This window comes from Fukomys damarensis, unplaced genomic scaffold (assembly GCF_012274545.1).
Source record: "Fukomys damarensis isolate Sample0158 unplaced genomic scaffold, DMR_v1.0_HiC HiC_scaffold_7, whole genome shotgun sequence".
In the NCBI taxonomy this organism is placed as follows: Eukaryota; Metazoa; Chordata; class Mammalia; order Rodentia; family Bathyergidae; genus Fukomys; species Fukomys damarensis.
This window is the reverse complement of record NW_022900919.1, coordinates 13890262-13908302: the sequence shown is the minus strand read 5'-3', so window position 1 is coordinate 13908302 and position 18041 is coordinate 13890262. Positions and strand designations below refer to the sequence as shown.

Genomic DNA, 18041 nt, shown 5'->3' with positions numbered 1-18041 from the left:
TTTTTTTTTTGGTATCGGGGATCGAACTTGGGTCCTTGTGCTTGTGAGGCAGGCAGCAGAACCACTGAGCTAAATCCCCGGCCCAAGAGTTTGTTTGTTTTTTTGTTTATTTTTTGTGTGTGGGTTTTTAATAAATCGGCTTTAAAAATGGAATTCACCTTAGCAAACACATCATGTGTGTGGCGTTTGATGTTGAATGACCGTTTGATGTCGAGTGCCTTTGCTTTCCTGTTCAGTAGTGTCTCACCATACTGAACGGGGCTGGCTATAGCCAATTACGTAGTTGTATAAATCTTTCCCTCCTTATTAAATATTCCTACTTTTGTAGTAGGGCATGAGACTAACAGTAATAGTAGTTGGCCATTTTGCTTAATTTTGGGGAAAAAGCGGTTCAAAGTTTCACAACCAAACTTGGCCTGGTGTTGCTAGCAGAGCACTTTTGGATTATGGTTGAGGTTGCTCTGTGACAACTGTCAGGAGCAGTCGGGCCTGTGTGGCAGGCACACTGCTAAGTGTAATGTTTCATTTGGTACTCCGTATGTGCAGTGTGCAGCGAGGTCACTAGCAGTCACGGGTAGCTTTTAAAGTTGACATGAACTAAAATGAAGTAAAATTACAGTTCCAGGCCAGTAATGTAGCTCAGCGAGTGGCACAGCACCTTCCTGGCAAGCGTGAGGCCCCGAGTTTGATTACTGGTACCAAAAAAAAAAAAAGTTCCCTTCCTCATTCACATTAGCTGCGTTGAAAGTGTTCAGTACTCACTGCTCATATGTGGCTGGCAGCTTCTGTATCCAACATCGCAGATACAGAGCATGTTTGTCACTGTAGGAAGTTTTATTGGATGTTGCTATTCTGGAAGTTGAACTGAAATTAATACTTCCTGGCTTTAGAGTTAACTCAGAGATGAAAGACAGACATCAACTTTTTGGGCTTTTTTTTTTCCTTACTGGGGGTTGAACGCAGGGCCTTGTTCATGCTGGGCAAGTGACCTCCCACTATCCTGCATACCCAGCCTGAGAGACACTGACTTTCAAAGCAAGAGAAGAGTGACCTCCCCTGAGCAGGTGCTCCGTTCCTTTCTGTCTGGAATCTCACACTGAGTGTTGCTGTATTGAATAGATTGTTAACCAGGAGATGGCGCTGTCCCAAAGAACTGTGAATTAAAGTCTGTAACCGTTTCTCCCCTCACACACTGAAGGCCAGTAGCGGGTCTGAGAGTGGGAGCCCAAAACGAAGAGGCCAGAGGCAGCTGAAAAAACAGTAAGTCTTTCCTGGGGGAAATTACGGAATCTGGTAGTGCTTTGAATGTGCTCGCATTTTGGGGCCAGCCTTGATGGTTTTCATCTGTCTGCACCACATCCCCGAAATGGCTTCTGTCTGCCACGAGCTCGGGTGACCGTGTCCTGCCTGCTGCCGCAGCAGCATCCTGAGCCAGGTTCCCTGTCTAACCACAGAGGGCCCCACATGCTGGCTGGTCTCCAGCTTCCTCCTCCGTTTCTCATATTAGTATAGATGGTTTTTTCTTAAAATGTGAATAAATATCAAATATACATAAATTTGGCATCATAGTTAAATAAGGAACAAATTTAAATTTTCCAGTTTTCATATTCATTGGTTTTTTGTGTTGCCATGACCAAGTTATATTGGCTGAGCAGCTGTTTTGGTATAAATTACATATTGTGGGCTGTGGTGGCTCACACCTCTAATCCCTGCACTTGAGAGGCTGAGGCAGGAGGATTGCTGTGAGTTTGAAGCCAACCTGGAGTACAAAGTGAGTTCAAGCCCAGCCTGAATTACAGTGAGACCCTGTCTCAAAAAGATAAATAAAATAAGAAATTGCTTATTGTTGTTTCCACATGTTAATACTGTAGTTCATAAGCCAGAAAATTAATTCCTGGTCCTAATATGAAATTAGATCATAATATACATGGTGAAAAAAATTTGTTTTGAAAAAATTTTTTTTTATGTCTTTTTTTGGAGAAGGTGGAATCCCTGGTACTATAGGAATTTGATAGATTCTCAGAAAAATTTAGATACTCAAAACTTTGCATGCTAGTTCAGGGAATCTCATGTTAAACAGTTATCTTTGAGAAGATGAAAAGCTTCCGTTACATAGACTCTGGTCTAAAATTTCTAAGGCGGGTAATTTGAGTTTTAAAAGCCCATTTCCTTATCTACAAAATACAGTAATACTAAGTCTGCCTACCCAGTTATTAGAAACTCTGCTGAGATTTTGTGACATGAAATGTAGACTATTAAAGAAATTTGCAGAAAAGTCAAGTATTTAATATTCTGCTTTGGTACCTCTGGTTTCCGTTTGTGTTTTAAATGTTTACATAGAGTTGGAGAAATGGTAACTGTCAGCAGAGCTGGACCTCTTGGCGTCTTAGAAAGCTTTCATTCTGCCTCAGTCCCATGATCAGGTTGGATACTCTGCTTCCACTGTCTGTTGGCCTTTAGGGGACCTTTGTGAAATGTCCACGGTGACCAAACAGCAAGAAGAGAGCACTTGAGTCTTAGCCAGGGCCCTGGTGCTCAAACTAAACAGCTGTTTCTCCGTGTCCTTCCTGTCTGGGTGTGTGACCTTAAGAACTGAGAGACTCATTCCAAGGAATGGACGTTTTCGTGCATCAGTATGAGAAAGGGCTTTTCTGAAACCTTGAAGATTTGGATTCTTAGATTGCTTAAAGGAATTTTTAGAAGGGAACTAATTTTTTTTTTAACTTTGCATGTGTTTTTTGGATTTGATAATTAACCTTTTTTTTTTTTTTTTTTGGTACTGGGGACTGAACTTGGGTCCTTGTGCTTGAGAGGCAGGCAGCATTCTGCATGTGTTTTTGTTGTTGCTTTTCTGGGTGTGGTGGTGCTGGTGACTCAGCCAGGTCTGCTGTATGCTCCAGCTAAAAACTGATTTAAAAAAATTAATTTCTAACTTGAAAAGCTGCAGGAATAAAACTTTAGTACAAAGAAAGCCTTGCATGCTGTTTTTATACTTAACAGTGATTACCTTTTTTTGTCTCATTTGCTTTATTTTTAAAAATATTTTTCCCAGGGCTGGGATTTAGCTCAGGGGTTCTGGCGCCTTCCTCTTAAGTGCAAAGACCTGAATTTGATCGCCAGTACCAAAAAAAATTATTTCTCATTTGCTGTATCATTGTAGACCCTCCATTCCCTCTCTCTTTCCACATAAACACACATATTTGAACCATTTGAGACTAAAGTTCCTTTTTAATTCCTATAAAAGTTGTATATTTCTTTGCTTTCTTGGGTTTTTTTTTTTGGGGGGGGCACCGGGGATCAAACTCTGGACCTTGCGCTTGTGAGGCAGATGGTGGCACCACTGAGCTAAATTCTTGGCCCATAAGGTATATATTTCTAAGAATAAGGTTAATTTCAACATCGTTGAAGTATTTTTGTTTAATTCATATTCCGGTTTTGTCAGTTGACCCATGTTACTACCACCAGTGCAGGAGTCAGTCTAGGGTTGGATGCTGCACTTAATTTTCTTCCCTCCCTCCCTTCATCCCTTCTTCCTTATATCCCTCCTTTCCTTCGTTATTTCCCTGAGGCACTGGGGCCTTCCCATAGAGCTACCTCCCTGCTCCTTTGTATTTTATTTTGAGACAGGGTTTTACTAAGTCTCTGAGTTGCCTAGGCTAGTTTTGAACTTGGAATCCTCCTGCTTCAGCCCCCAGAGCATTGGGATTATGGGTGTGCACCACAATACACTTCAGGTATCTGGAAAACTTTCATAGCCTTTATTTGCTTTGTGACATTCCTGTTGTTGAAGAATGTAGTTTTAAAAGGCATTATGTTCTTTAGGGAATTATAATGAAACTGACTTTCTAGAGTCATACGGTATATTAATATCATTAAACTTGAAAGAAGTTACACAGCACTTTTATAGTACATAATATTTCTGTGTTTTTGTGAGAAAGTCTGTCAGTGCTTGTCCATGTAATCTCCATGGCCATGGGTTCTCTTCTCCCTTTTGGCAGTCCTTGGGTCCTTGCCTAGCTCCAGTAGGTATTTAAGATTTTAACCCCTGACTTTAAGTCACACAGATGAACAAAACTCTGAATTTTATTTAAAACTCACTCATGGTGTTGTAAGTATTGAATGATTTTTTTCATGCAACATCTCTTAATATCATCTAAATTGGGGCATTGTCTGACGGGCTTTCTGCAGACTTACGGTCCTGGTAGTGCTAAGAGACACTGTAAGGGTTCCAAAACAGATCTCCCAACAATAATGTTAAATATTTTTATCCTAATAACGCCAGGTTTTTCTGCGGGATTGTAGTTTCTTATTCCTTTCCAGTGTTTTGAATTGGGAATCTGTCACAAACCTGTGACACAGTGGAAGAGAGTCCTGTGAGTCTCAGAGTGGAGTCATTGATGACAGGTGCTCTCGCTTGTGGAGATCTGCTGAGAGTCGAGCAAGTTCAAGCAGCTCTTTCCCCCTTTCCTGATTGCCTTCTAAAGTGAGGAGAAAGGGAGTCTCTTAGCGACATTTAACAGTGAGCCTTTAGGGGCCAGGATTCAGCTCAGTGGTAGCCGCCACCTTTCTTGTAAGTGCAAGGTCTAGAGTTCAATCCTTAGTATAAGCAAAAACCAAGCAGCCAACCACCCTTACTTAACAGTGAGCCTTTGTACCTCTGGACCAAAGTTCAGGCTCATTGTACTTGAAAGTGGCCCATGCTCATTACCTGCTCTGCAGTTGCTTAAATTCAATTTGCCCCTCTCAAAACTTGTGTTCTGCCAGCCATCTTTAACCCCAGAATTTACTAGATCCAGTTACCTTGCATTAGACTCCTTTCTTTTTTATGTGGCCTTAGAGCCTCACTGGCTAAATCTTGGTATTTTTCTCCTCAATTCTGAAAATTTAGGAAAAAATTCCATTGATTTCCTCTTAAAAATGGGTATAAAATTTAGGTTTCTTTTGGTATAGGAAAACAGTGTTTATTTACGACCATCTGTCTTAGCCTCCTCTTTGGATTTTGTTGTTGTCATTGCTGTTTTGGTACCAGGGATTGAACTTCGGACCTTGTGCCTACGAGTCAGGTGGCAGAAGCACTGAGCTAAACCCCCAGCTCACTTGAGACAGGTTCTCACCATGTAGTTCAGGCTCGTCTTGAACGCACTGTGTAGCCCATGATGGCTTCAAATTTGTATGGATCCTCCTGGCTGGTAATACAGGTGGGTGCCACCGTGCCCAACTTAGACTCCTCTTTGCAGTCAGAATTATAGACCATGGCTTAGTTGGAGTGGTGAGGATCTTCTAACCCTTGGAGTTTTGTAGGAAATTAGACAGGTTGGAGAGCCTTGTGCATCTGTAGGGTCAGGAAGTAATCTCATAATGATAATCTTTTTACCTTACCCTTTCTACAGGGTGATTTAATGCTGCTGATTCTTCTTTTCTTGTTCATGGAAATTAAAATGTAAACTAATGCAGCAGCTAGTTTCAAACATAAACAGCATGCATTCAGGCCTTTTCTACCTCAGTTGTCCCCGTGCTCCTGGGATTGGCCAGCTGGAGGTTTGTTACAGGGTGCACAGTTTACTCTGGCTGGCCTTTAGTTTCATTCTGGAAGGAGAGTTTAAGACCAGTTGATTTGCCAAGATTTGTCCCCCCCCATTCTTATATTGGGAGAATTTAAGTCCCTCTAGTTGTCTCTAAGTTAGAAATTTGATTTTTTGTTTGTTTGTTTGTTTCTGAGGATTGAACGTGGGAACTTGGGCTTGCGAGGCCCGTGTTAATTACCACTGAGCTAAATCCCTGGCCCTGTAAGTTAGAAATTTGAGCGGAGAGCTCTAGCTCAACACACATCTTCTTCAGTGTTTGCCCCCATTTTAATCTCTTGTAATTGGAGAGGTGGACCTGTTGGTGGTTCTGGTTTAGATTCTCACTTCCTGGAAGGAGATATGTAAATTAGAACTAGAGCTCAACTGTGGATCTTAATCACCTGATCTGTGCTCTTTTTAAAGTCTTAATTGTTCCTATTCTTTCAAGCCTCTTTCCTGTGAATCTCTTCTATCTAGCATGATACAAAGCTCCATCTGAGGGGAAACTTGGTCCAGTGAAGAATGTAGACCCAGATACCAGTCTCATAGTTGTGGGAACATCTTCCATCCTGCCGATCACCTTCTATAACTTGGATTCTTTAGCAGACATTTATTTTATTGGGCTCTAGGGAAGCAGAATAAGACAGGTACCCAGCATGGTTGGAGACAAGGTCTTTGTTTTAAGGAGAGTGATGGATATTAACTGATAGTAGGTTCTACTGCCTTTGGAGTCTTCATCCAAATGTGCCCTGCTTGTCTGACTGAGACTGATATGACTCATTCCTTAGTTAATGTCTGTCTTAACAGGAGCATTTCCTGCTAAGCTCTGGTACAGAGGTGAACAAAATAGATACGGCATGCAAGAAGTTGTCTACCACTAGAGAAATGAATGTGAATACCTAATAAAAGTACCAGTCCTATTCCAGTTCAAATATAGAAAGGGTACTTCATGCAGCTTTTAGGAAAAGTCTCAGGAATGTGTAGTCAGCCCCTTCTTGGAGCAAGTTTTCACTGTTATTTTGACCTGTTCTGCTGTGAAGAATATTGATTTGACTTTGCAGTTCTGTAACACACCTTATTTCCTGTAAAGGGACCAGAGGCACAGTGCTAATTGTTTTGTTTACAGAGAAATTGCAGGCATTGCCTGCCAGTTTTTTCTCGGTATTTAGTAGATAGTAAATATTCCTTTCCTTACCTCCCTACAATTGAGAAATGAACTAGGTATCCCTGAGATACCTTGTTTGGTCTTTATGAGGACATCTGTAGGTTGTGGGTTTTTCAAGATGTCTAAGATCTCAAGGAGTGAAAAAAACACACATGTAGTAATTACTCAAATCTGAACCATTACCTGAACATACTATTTAGTGGTCAGTTTGTAATTCAAAAATAATTTCAGGACTATTTCTATTTTATTTTATTATTTATTTATTTATTTATTTTTGGTACCGGGGATTGAACTCAGGTCCTTGCGCTTGCAAGGCAGGCCACCGAACCGTTGAGCTAAATCCCCGGCCCAAGTTTATTTCTTTTTGAGACAGGGTCTTATTACATAGTTCAGATGGACCTTGAACTCACTATGTAGCCCATGCTGGCCTTGAACCCAATGGCAGTCTTCCTGCCTCAGCCTCCCAAGTATATTTCTTTAAATATATTCTAAAGCCTTAAAATATTTAATATAATGGTTCTTAATCAGTTTATAACTATTAACATCATGTGTAGGTTTGTTAAAATTCAAAGTTTTAGGCCTCACCTGAGATCTCCTTAATCTGAAACACTACGACTGGGGCCCAGAAATCTTTTTTAAGAATCCTTCAGGTAGTTCTGATTCATGCTAAAATTTGGGGACCACTGGTTGGTATGTATTATAGCTTCGATCTTGTTCATGATATAGTAGTAAATCAAAAAGGAATTTGAGAAACTTAACAGCATTTTCCCCCTAGAAAAAATGGTTTGAAAAATACATCCATAGTTTCCTTTTTTATGTACTTTGTTACCAGAGATAAAATAGGAATAGATACTATGAAATTCCACTAGATTTTGAAAGGAGCTAAAGTAAATCTCTTTGGCATGCTGTGCATTTCAGATGAACAGATTGCAGTTTATTTTGTCAGACGGCTTAGCTTGAAGAATTCTTTTAGAAAAAAGTTATTTTGTTTTTGATTTTGATTGCAGAGAAAAATGGAAACGGGAGCCATCAGAAGACGAACAGGAACAAGGCACCAGTGCGGAGAGCGATCCCGAGCAAAAAAAAGTGAAAGCCAGAAGACCCGTGCCCAAAAGGTGCACTGTTTGCTTCAGAGTCCTGATGGCTGAGCTGGGCAGGGTGACGTCAGGGTGGGGCGGGTGCCGTGGTAGACAAGTTGTGATTCTGGGTCGGGTCCCCTGCTCGCATGGAGCCAGCCTGTGCTGGCCCTGACTGATCCCTGTGGGTGTTCCTTCACGTAGAGGTGGCTGTCACAGCAGATCTAAATGTCTGTGCCGTCAGAGCGGTCCGGTTACAGGAGCGTTGTGTGGAAGCATGTCTTATGATTTAAGTATTCTCCCTGTGTGTTTGGCCAGGGTATGCATTCTTTTTTGGGAGATTGATTGTTTTGTTTTTGGTGGTGCTGGGGACTGAATGTAGAGCACTCACCCTGAGCTCTGTCTCTAGCCCTTTTGAATCTTTTAATTTTAAGACAGGGTTCTCACTAAATCAAAGAGTTAGTTGCCTGGGCTGGGCTGGGCTTTAAGTTGCGATCCTCCTGCTTCAGCCTTGCAGTGTTGCATTACAGGTGTGCACCACCATGCCCAGTTAGGAAACCTGATTCCTTGTTTTTTTTGGTTTTTTTTTTTACATAGACTCTTTCATTTTAATTTTTTTAAATTTTCTTTTTTTACTAGCATGTTTGTCGTACATAATAGTTGGTTTGTGTACATAACACGTTTTAGTTTTTTTTTTTTTTTTACACTTGATATCAGCCAAAAGGCTGAGAACCGATTTTAATACTTTTTAAAAATTCTCTTCCCTTCCCTCCATCTCTTGGTCCCCCTCTTATTTGAGAAAGATCCATCTCCCTATTTTCTGTGATCTGTCTTTTTTTTTGAATCTATCTTTTATTTGCTTTTTATTTATATTTTGGATTTCCCATGTAAGAGAAACCATGTGATATTTAAGCTTGTGGGTGTGATTTATTTCACTTACATTATAGTCTCAACGTGCATTCATTTTCCTAGAAATGACTCAGATTTACCCTTCTTTATCACAGAGTAGTACTCTGTTGTGTACAAATGCTATATTTTCTTTATCATCTAATCTGTTGGTGAACGTAGAGGTTGCTTCTAAGATTTAGCTATTATGAATTGTGCTGGTATAACATGAGCATGCATGTATCACTGTGGTATATTTTTTAACTCCTATGCAAGATACCTAGAAGAGGAATATGTGGGTCAAATTGAATTCCTACTTTTAGTTTTTTGAGGAATCTGCATACTGATTTCCATAGTGTTGCATTAATTTATATTTCCACCAACAATGCAAAAGGGCCACCCCAGGCTTCTGCACCTTTTGTTATTTTGGTTTACTTTGCCTCTCCCCTCCCATCCCTTCTCCCATCTTCTTGATTTCTAAGCCGGCTATGTAGTCCAGGCTTGCAGCAGTCCTCCTACCCACATGAGCCTGCTGAGTGCTGGAATCCGTTCTTCAGGGCTTGTTTGGAGGTTCTAGCAGGGGGAGTGCAGCTATTTGCCCTTGTCTGAGGAAAGGGTCCTTCTCTTTTGGTGGGTGTTACGTCCTTGGATCAAGCACAGAGCTTGGGGGAGACACACATGGAGCAGTGAGGGAGGAAGGAACACCCAGCCAGATCAGCTGGACCCTGGTGATCAGTGGGTGACCTGTCATAGCCAGATCGCCCTCGCATCCGATGATAGCTGTTCTTTCTGGAGTAAGGTGGAAACTCAGTACTTCTGTAGTGGCCAGTGACATTGAACATTTTGTCACATATTTATTGGCCATTTAAACAAATTCTGAGAAGAGTTGGGGTTTTTTCTTTTTTCATTTTTTTTTTTTTTTTGATACTGAGGATTAAACTCAGGACCTTGTGCTTGTGAAGCAGGCAGCGGAACCACTGAGATAATCCCCGGCCCCAAGTTTCCCAGTTTTTGATTGTGTCTTTTTTATTTTTTTGAGGGTTTAAATTTTTTTTGAATTCTTCATTTTCTAGGTATGAGTCCTTTGTCTGAGGAAGAGCTGGAAAAATTATTTCCAGTTCTTTGTTTTGTCTCTTTTCCCTTGGTGGTTCCTTTACTGTGCAGAAGCTTTTGAATTGACATGATCCCACTTGTTTATTCTTGGTGTCATTCCTGTGTTACTAGGGTTCTGTTCAGAACATCCTCACCTATGCCTGTGTCATAGGCTTTTTAACTGTTTTGTCTTCCAGGAGATTGTTTCTGCTTTAACATTGTTTTGGGGAGATTTGAGACAGGGTCTCACTATGTAGTGTAGGCTGGTCTTGAACTCACTGTGTAGCCTAGGCTGACCTCGTACTTGTGGTAATCCTTTTGTCTCAGCCTCCCAAGTGGTGCGATTACAAGCATGCACCACGGTATCTGGCTGTTTTAGATCTTAACATCTAGATCTTCAATCTACTTTTATTTTAGTTTAGTACATGGTGAGTTATATGGATATATCTTCAATCTTGTGCAGACTGAAGTTTCCTCAGCACATTTATTAAAGAGGCTGTCTTTCCTCCAGTGTATGTTTTTGGCTTTTTTTTTTTGAGACAGGGTCTCACTATGTAGTTGAGACTGACCTGGAACTCCCTATGTAGCCCAGGCTGGTCTTGAGCTCACAGCGATCCTCCTGCCTTAGCCTCCCGAGTGCTGGGATTATAGGCATGGGCCAACATGCTGTTCTTGGCTTTTTTGTCAGTGATGAGATGGCTGACTGTACCTGGTATTGTTTCTGAATCCTCTGCTCTGTACCACTAATCCACATGTTTTCTTTTGTGTTTTTACCACGCTGTTTTTGGAGATTCAATTCTTAAAGTTTAAAATGGAGTTTGAGTTGAGTGTGGTAGTACATGCCTGTAATCCAGCCCTTAGGAAACTGGGGCAGGAAGGATTTCCCCAGGGTCAAGCCCAGTCTGGGATACATAGTTGAGTTCGAGGCCACCCTGAACCACATAGGAAAACCCTGTCTCAGAAAACTAAAAGCTAAAACAATACCAAAACCCCGAACACTGGTACTGCAAATATACCCTAATGAAAGTTAAAACAAAAAAATGCTGGCTGATTTAAAAGTATATTTAATTTTATTACCTTGTTCAAATAATCTGTGTAATTTTAAGTAGAGCATCTGATTGTGTAGAGAAGGAGGTAGGCTGAGATGGCAGCAGATTTTGGTAATTTTTGATCAGATGGATGGTTATCTAAGGTATGGATGTGTCAGGCCTCAGGAAGATTTATCTCCCTGGAGTATTGATTATGGTGCGGGAGAAGGGAGAATCAGTAAACTTTGTGATTGGGCTATTTCTGTCTCCTTACCTCATTTACCTTTTTGTTAGTAGTATTTGATGATTTCCTTATGTGAACTCCTGGACTCTGGCTTTTAATCCTGGCTGTGCATGGGAATCATGATAGGGACCAGTAGACTTTTGGCAACCACAGCCTCTTAGGTGACCTTCCAGGTACATTTTGTGCACATCAAGAAAAATGTAGTCCTTTGCTTTGTTTCATTTAGAACAGATGCCAACTGGGCATGGTGGTGCATGCCTGTAATCCCTGCACTTGGGAGGCTGAGGCATGAGGATCGCCGTTAATGCAGGACAGCCTGCGCTACATAGTGAGTGTGAGGCCAGCTGAACGACATATGAAAACCTTGTTTCCGAAAAACCAAAGCAAAAAATATCCACCAAATACCAACAGATGCTAGCAGTCTCTGCGTGTTTCTTTTTCATCTTGGAAATCTTACCATTGCCCAGAAATTTCATTTTTGTTTTTTTGTGACCACATAGTAATATCTTTAGTTATCAGCTGATGAATAGTGAGAGTTTCTAACTACAGTGAATACCGTATTATGCCCGTCTAGATGTAGTATCCGTGAGATTAATTCCTAAAAGTAAAGTTTTTGTATTTAAGTTTGATGGGTGTTATCAGTTGCCCCTCAAAGAGCTATATACTCTGAGCAAGATAACTGCATGTGCTTTTGCAAGTGGGGTGGTCCTGATTGAAAGCCACTTACTGTCTCTTCTCCCATAACCGATGGAAGTATATGGGCATAGAACAACCTTGGTGTTGGAAATGCAGGTGTCTGGTAAAGGGAAGCAGGAATAGCATTTTTAATATTACTCAGATGGATCCTATTTATGTATTACTATTACATAGATTTGAAGTAGATACCAGATGATAAAATCTTTGCCATATTTTCTCTTATTTTAGAACAGTGCCCAAACCTCGTGTTAAAAAGCAGCCTAAAATCCAGCGTGGAAAAAGAAAAAAGCAAGATTCTTCTGATGATGACGATGAAGATGATGAAGCTCCCAAGAGGCAGACTCGTCGGAGGGCAGCTAAAAATGTCAGGTGATTTGTGTCCCGGAGCTCTGCATTCATTGTTGGGGAGTCACAGCTTAGTTCTGAGAGGGTGAAGGTTATGCATTTGCTAGGTTAAAATAACAGCCTCCGTACGTCCTCAAGTGTTTTGAGCCAGTGCAGTAGGCTGCTAGTAGCAGTTAGTCGTAGAGCAGCTCATTTCAGACTGCTTCAGGTTCATGTCCTTTCTTGGTGGTGTTATTCTAATTCTATAATTCTTGTTCTGATTTTTTGGTGGTACCAGGGATCGAACTCAGGATGTTGCACTTGCAAGTCAGGCAGTGAAACTACTGAGCTAAATCCCTGGCCCCTCTAATTCTATAATTCTTTCAGGGAAAATGTTGGCATTATAGTCTCAGTTTTGAGTTATTCTGAATCATGCAGATGTTTCTGAGGTCCAGTTCATATATTGATATTTGGTTATAATTATTTTATGAAACAGTAATAGACTATGGAGTAAAAAACTATTAACAGTAAAATAGATATATTAAAAAAATTAACATTTTTCCTGATTGAAATTAAAACATTTAATTTTCTAATGTAGCATATGCACATTGTCTTGATCTACTTGGAAATGGTGAAACTGAATTCTAGATATACTTATTACTTGTCCATTACAGTCTGTTAATAAGTACAAACTAGGACTAGGCTTTAACTATGCTGGTATCTTAGCACATTTTCTTATTAACTCTATATATCCCAAATTAAGTTTTTCTTTGTTAGACTCCCAAACTTTTGTTGTTAATATATTATGAAAGGTTATCGTTTATGTTTTATTACTAGTAAGTAACATTTATCAAAATCTCCCATAGTTTGGTAGTACTTAGATTTCATCCTCTTGATATTGGGAGACAAAATCAAGTTGAAACATTTACTCTTCCTTTTGTTTGAAAGAGCAACCGTTTTTCCTTTCATTATTTCTTTTCTTCTTTGGAGGAGTTTCTTTGTTTATTTAGTAATGAGCTGATAACTAAAAAATGCAAAGGAGAGTATGGGTGTCTGAATTTTCTGTATCTTGCTTACACAAATTCGTGTAAAACATTGTTTTTGGTTTGAAATATAAGTTGGCCTTCTTGGATCAGTACTTAGGTAAAAAGACAGCTCTGAGTCCACTGCATGGCAAGTCTGCACAACAGTATGTGGGAACCAGCAGTATTGCTCCTTACTCTAGTGATGTCGTGTGTGGAGGTGTTTGACTGTGGAAGCGTAGTTTCTCATTGATTCAGCATTACTTTTCGTGCAGTTATAAAGAAGACGATGACTTTGAAACTGACTCAGATGATCTCATTGAGATGACTGGAGAAGGAATAGATGAGCAGCAGGATAATAGTGAAACTATTGAAAAGGTCTTAGACTCCAGACTGGGAAAGAAAGGAGGTACGTGTCTTTGGGGAGCAAAATACTTTTTATATCTGCTCAGTAAGGCTCAGATTTTATGCATTTTAAAAAGGTGATGAATGTTAGTCAACATTTAATTTTTTGTGAAAAGTGGGAACTTAGACCTAATTGTCATGTTTCAAGAGCCAAGGACAAAGACATGCATCTAACTTTTTGAGATTTTAAGTGGAACTAGTATAGTGTTAATGTTTATAAAGAAGTGATAGAGTAGAGATACTTGCTGATTAGATATTTGCTTAGTGAGCAAACCTAGGTCTAGTTAGGTCTTACTGAATGTCCTTGTAAAAATATTGGACTGGTTAAATACATACTTGGGTAATAGTTTTTAGGGGTGTGTTTGATGCCAAAGTGGGGCACACCTATAATTCTAGGACTCAGGAGGCAGGAGAATGCCATGAGTTTGAGCACAGTCTGGACTGCAGAGTGAGACCCTGCCTCAAAGGAAAAGAAAAAGGAAAAAGAAATATGTGTTTGAGATATCTAATAACTTAGTTGCTTTAAAGTAACCTTTTCATAAAGAAATCAATAATACTCAATACCTTCGTTTTTGGCCACTTTTTCTGGCTTCATTTGAGGTAAAAGTTAACAAAACTTTGGGAAGGTGGGTGAGTGAGCAGGCTTTTCTTTTTTCTGTTAGATAAAATTTTATTCTAACCTAGAACTCACCTTCCTCCCTTGGCCAGGTACAGTACCGGGTTCATAGGTATGAGCTGCCACGTCTGGCAAGCGCGGAGGGACTTTGATGATCTGTTTTCTAGAAATACTGGGAAAGAGGGATTTCCTTGCTGAATAATTAGGGACCAAAAAGTAGGTTGCTGGTGCTCTATTTTCATTATGTTTTGACAGGATTTCTTCTGCAGGTTTTGCAGTATGTTAAATTGGGTTGGTAGTTTGAAAACGCACGAGATTATTGATTGAGTTCATGCTCTGTTGTGAATTTGTGTTTATGTCAAGTCACAGTGTTCAGTGGTTCATCCAGGAAGACTACACAATTGCTTCCTTGGGAAGCGTTTCATTGTGTGGTTTCATAGCTGCTTTTAAAGAGTACTGAATTCTTCTGCAGCCACTGGAGCCTCTACTACAGTTTATGCTGTTGAAGCTAATGGAGACCCGAGCGGTGACTTTGACCCTGGGAAGGATGAAGGTGAAATCCAATACCTCATCAAGTGGAAGGGGTGGTCTTACATCCACAGCACATGGGAGAGTGAAGAATCCTTACAGCAACAGAAAGTGAAGGGCCTCAAAAAGCTAGAGAACTTCAAAAAGAAAGAGGATGAAATCAAACAATGGTACATCTTCCATCATGAGTTCCAGAGATCTTTCTAGCTTAGGGAGGGGAAGGTTCTAAAATAATGCATGGAGAATACAGCTACTTAAGGTCTTAGATATTTTTCCTTGATCATCTGGGCATGGCCTATGTACAGTTTTGTTTGTAAAATTATGGTCTGAAGACACTATATATTTTTGTAATGCTACTAAGTTTTTAGAACTACTGTCTAGCTCAGTGAGTACTATTCAGTCCTTACAACAGGGGTGTAAGAGCTGTAGTGTTCTTACCCTGTTTTGTAGATGGAAAGAGTGAGGCACAGAGAAACTCTGCAAGTAAAGCAAAGGCCTGAGTTTTGGCAGCTTGAGTCCAGAGCCCATCCTCTGAAGCATCTTGTTATTTTCCTGTGGGAAGGCTGGCATGGCTTCGGTGTGAAGATATGATAGTCTAGAATTCTGAATTATGTATACTTAAAACTAATCTTGGTTTTACCAGTTGACAGGAATTATGTGAGAGTGTTTAAAAAATTTTAGGCTGAATTATAAAACCTACTAAAGGGACACATGCTTTGGGGTTTTATTCTGATATATGTACATAGACCTTTACAATTATCAATCTAATTGATACATGCTTTTCTGTTTTCTCTTCAGGTTAGGGAAAGTTTCTCCTGAAGATGTAGAATATTTCAATTGCCAACAGGAGCTGGCCTCGGAATTGAATAAACAGTATCAGATAGTAGAGAGAGTAATAGGTAAGTACATGGAAACTCAGGTAGCCATGTTGAAACTCAAAAGAATAAGCATTTGCTGTTAGGAAAACAGAAATTAAAATGTGCATTTGGAGGTCTGCTTTTTGAGACTAGACAGATGATGGATAGATTTATTATGAAGAGAAAGCTGACAAGGTGCACTCAAAAATTTGGGTATGGAGAATGAGAAAAAGAGATGTCCAAAATGATGGCGAGGTTATTGGCTTGGATGTAATATGTATAGGAGAATAGAGTGCCATTTACTGACGTGGAAAGATGAAGGGGAGGATCTGCTTTGAGGTGTGGAACTCAGGAGCACAGTTCGATACTTCAGTCACCTAAGGGGAGACTATTTTGAAGGCTGAAACATAAGCTGGAATTTAGAGCTTTCGGTCTGGTTTTGAGGTTTAAAGTTTGAGTATTTGGTAGTGGGTAGGTAGTATTTAAAGTCTAAGATTTAATGAGATCCTGCTAAATGAAATACACATGGTGAGAAGTTGAAGCCTGGGAGGGAGAACGCCAATATGTGGGGTTTTGAGAAGCTAGCGGAGGAGGTGGAGAAGGATCATCTGGCGAAGATAGGCGCACGGACTGGAACCAGGTGGCTGCTGCAGCAGAAGGAATGCTGTTCGTCAGGGGCATTGAGTGTGGCCTAGTGAATTGGACCCAGGTGATGGTGAGGTGCAGCCCTGATGGGGGTGGGCCCAAGAGTTAATGAGAGGGGACACCAAGTGTGTCATTGGGAGAAGTTTATTTTAAAGTGGAACGGAGAAATGGGGTGATAGCCTGAGAGGGTGGTGAGTGAGAACCAGACTTTTGAGACAGGGTTTCATTTCGTAGTCCAGGCTGGCCTTAAGCTTGTCGTGTAGTTGCCCAGGTTAGCTTCACACTCGTGATCCTGCTGACTTAGGCATGTGATGTAGTACCACCATACCCAGCTGAGAAGAAGACTTAACTATTTTTTTTAGAGGTACCGGGATTGAACATTGGTCCCAAGGCCTTCACATTGAGCTACATCCCCAGTTCTTGTTTAGCTTTTAAAATTTTGAGACTGTGTTTTACTAAATTACCCATACTTGACTTGAACTTGCAATTCTCCTGTCTCAGCCTTCGGGAATGCTGGGATTACAGGTGTGCACCACCACATTTGGTCAGAAAGAAGTCTTTCTTTGGTCATTCTTGATGTGTCGTACCATCATCCCCGAGCGCTGGGTAGCTGGCCATGCCCACCATCACCCTGCAAATCACAACTTATGCAAGAGAAAGATTGAACTGAGAGAGTGCTGAGCTACATATCCTTAAACTTTTTTTTTTTTTTTTTTTGATACCTGGGATTGAACTTGGAACCCTGCACTTGCAAGGCAGATGATAGCACCACTGAACTAAATCTCTGGCCCCTTCTTAAACTTTTTTATTCTGTCTTATTTTCTGTACTTCAAGACCTGAAGGTTATATAAACGATTTTAATTTTTTTTATCAGTACTGTATATTTTCTTTTCCTCTTTTTGGCATTACTGGAGGTTGAACCCAGGGCCTTCACACTGATGGCCTCAGCCACTTTTTAATTTTTTATTTGAGACATGGTCTTATTAATATACCCAGGCTAGTGTTTAACTTGGAAATCTTCCTGCCTCAGCCTGTCAGTGTTGAGATTACAAGTCTGTGCCTACAAGTTTTTTTTTTGGTAAGATGTAATACAGTAAATTATATTTGTATTCTTATTTATAAACCTTTTTCTCATTTTATTTGATACGGTTGTAATTTTTTTGTCTTATTTTGCATTTGTTTAGCGGTGAAGACAAGCAAATCTACATTGGGCCAAACAGATTTTCCAGGTAAGCAAAAAATCTTGTTTATAAATGTTTAGCATTTAACAGCACTCATGCTTTATACATTACTTAGTTTTTGCCGCCTGATATTTCACTGCGTATGCCTTTAATGGTTTTGATCTTTTTATGTGATATGATACAGCTCATAGCCGGAAGCCAGCACCTTCAAATGAACCTGAGTATCTATGCAAATGGATGGGACTTCCCTATTCAGAGTGCAGCTGGGAAGATGAAGCTCTGATCGGAAAAAAATTCCACAACTGTATTGACAGCTTCCATAGTCGAAACAACTCAAAAACTATACCGACAAGAGAATGCAAGGTATAGTGCTTGGGGGCTCTTGGTTTTTTTTAAGGAGAGGATTAGTCACATGGATATTGAGAGGAGAAAATTTTTTTTTTTGGTTTTATGAGACAGGGTCTCACTATGTAGTTGAGACTGACTTGGAACTCACTATGTTTGAGACCCAGGCTGGTCTCAAACTCACAGAGATCCTCCTACCTAAGCCTCCCGAGTGCTTGAGATTACAGGCATGTACCACCACGCCAGGCTGAGAGGAGAAAATTTACAAGAGTTAAGTGATGATTTATATCTTGAAGTGAAAGATTTAAATGTGACCTTAAAAGTGAGCAGAAGGATGAGTTGCAAGATGGCTGACTTAGTTACTTTTG

General features: G+C 40.3%; 1 protein-coding gene across 4 annotated transcripts in view; it reads left to right on the top strand.

The window, feature by feature from the left end:
- The window catches only part of Chd2 (chromodomain helicase DNA binding protein 2), a 129404-nt gene that overhangs the window by 22663 nt on the left and 88700 nt on the right, over positions 1–18041 (top strand). For 3 of the 4 annotated variants that reach the window (XM_010621005.3, XM_010621003.3, XM_010621004.3), the window contains 8 exons: positions 1199–1260; positions 7737–7844; positions 11979–12119; positions 13372–13505; positions 14590–14815; positions 15444–15544; positions 17332–17376; positions 17513–17691. In XM_010621005.3, coding sequence (XP_010619307.1) covers positions 1199–1260; positions 7737–7844; positions 11979–12119; positions 13372–13505; positions 14590–14815; positions 15444–15544; positions 17332–17376; positions 17513–17691 — 996 coding nt within the window. The remainder of the gene's footprint in view (positions 1–1198; positions 1261–7736; positions 7845–11978; positions 12120–13371; positions 13506–14589; positions 14816–15443; positions 15545–17331; positions 17377–17512; positions 17692–18041) is intronic. The other variant, XM_010621006.3, reaches the window with a different exon arrangement.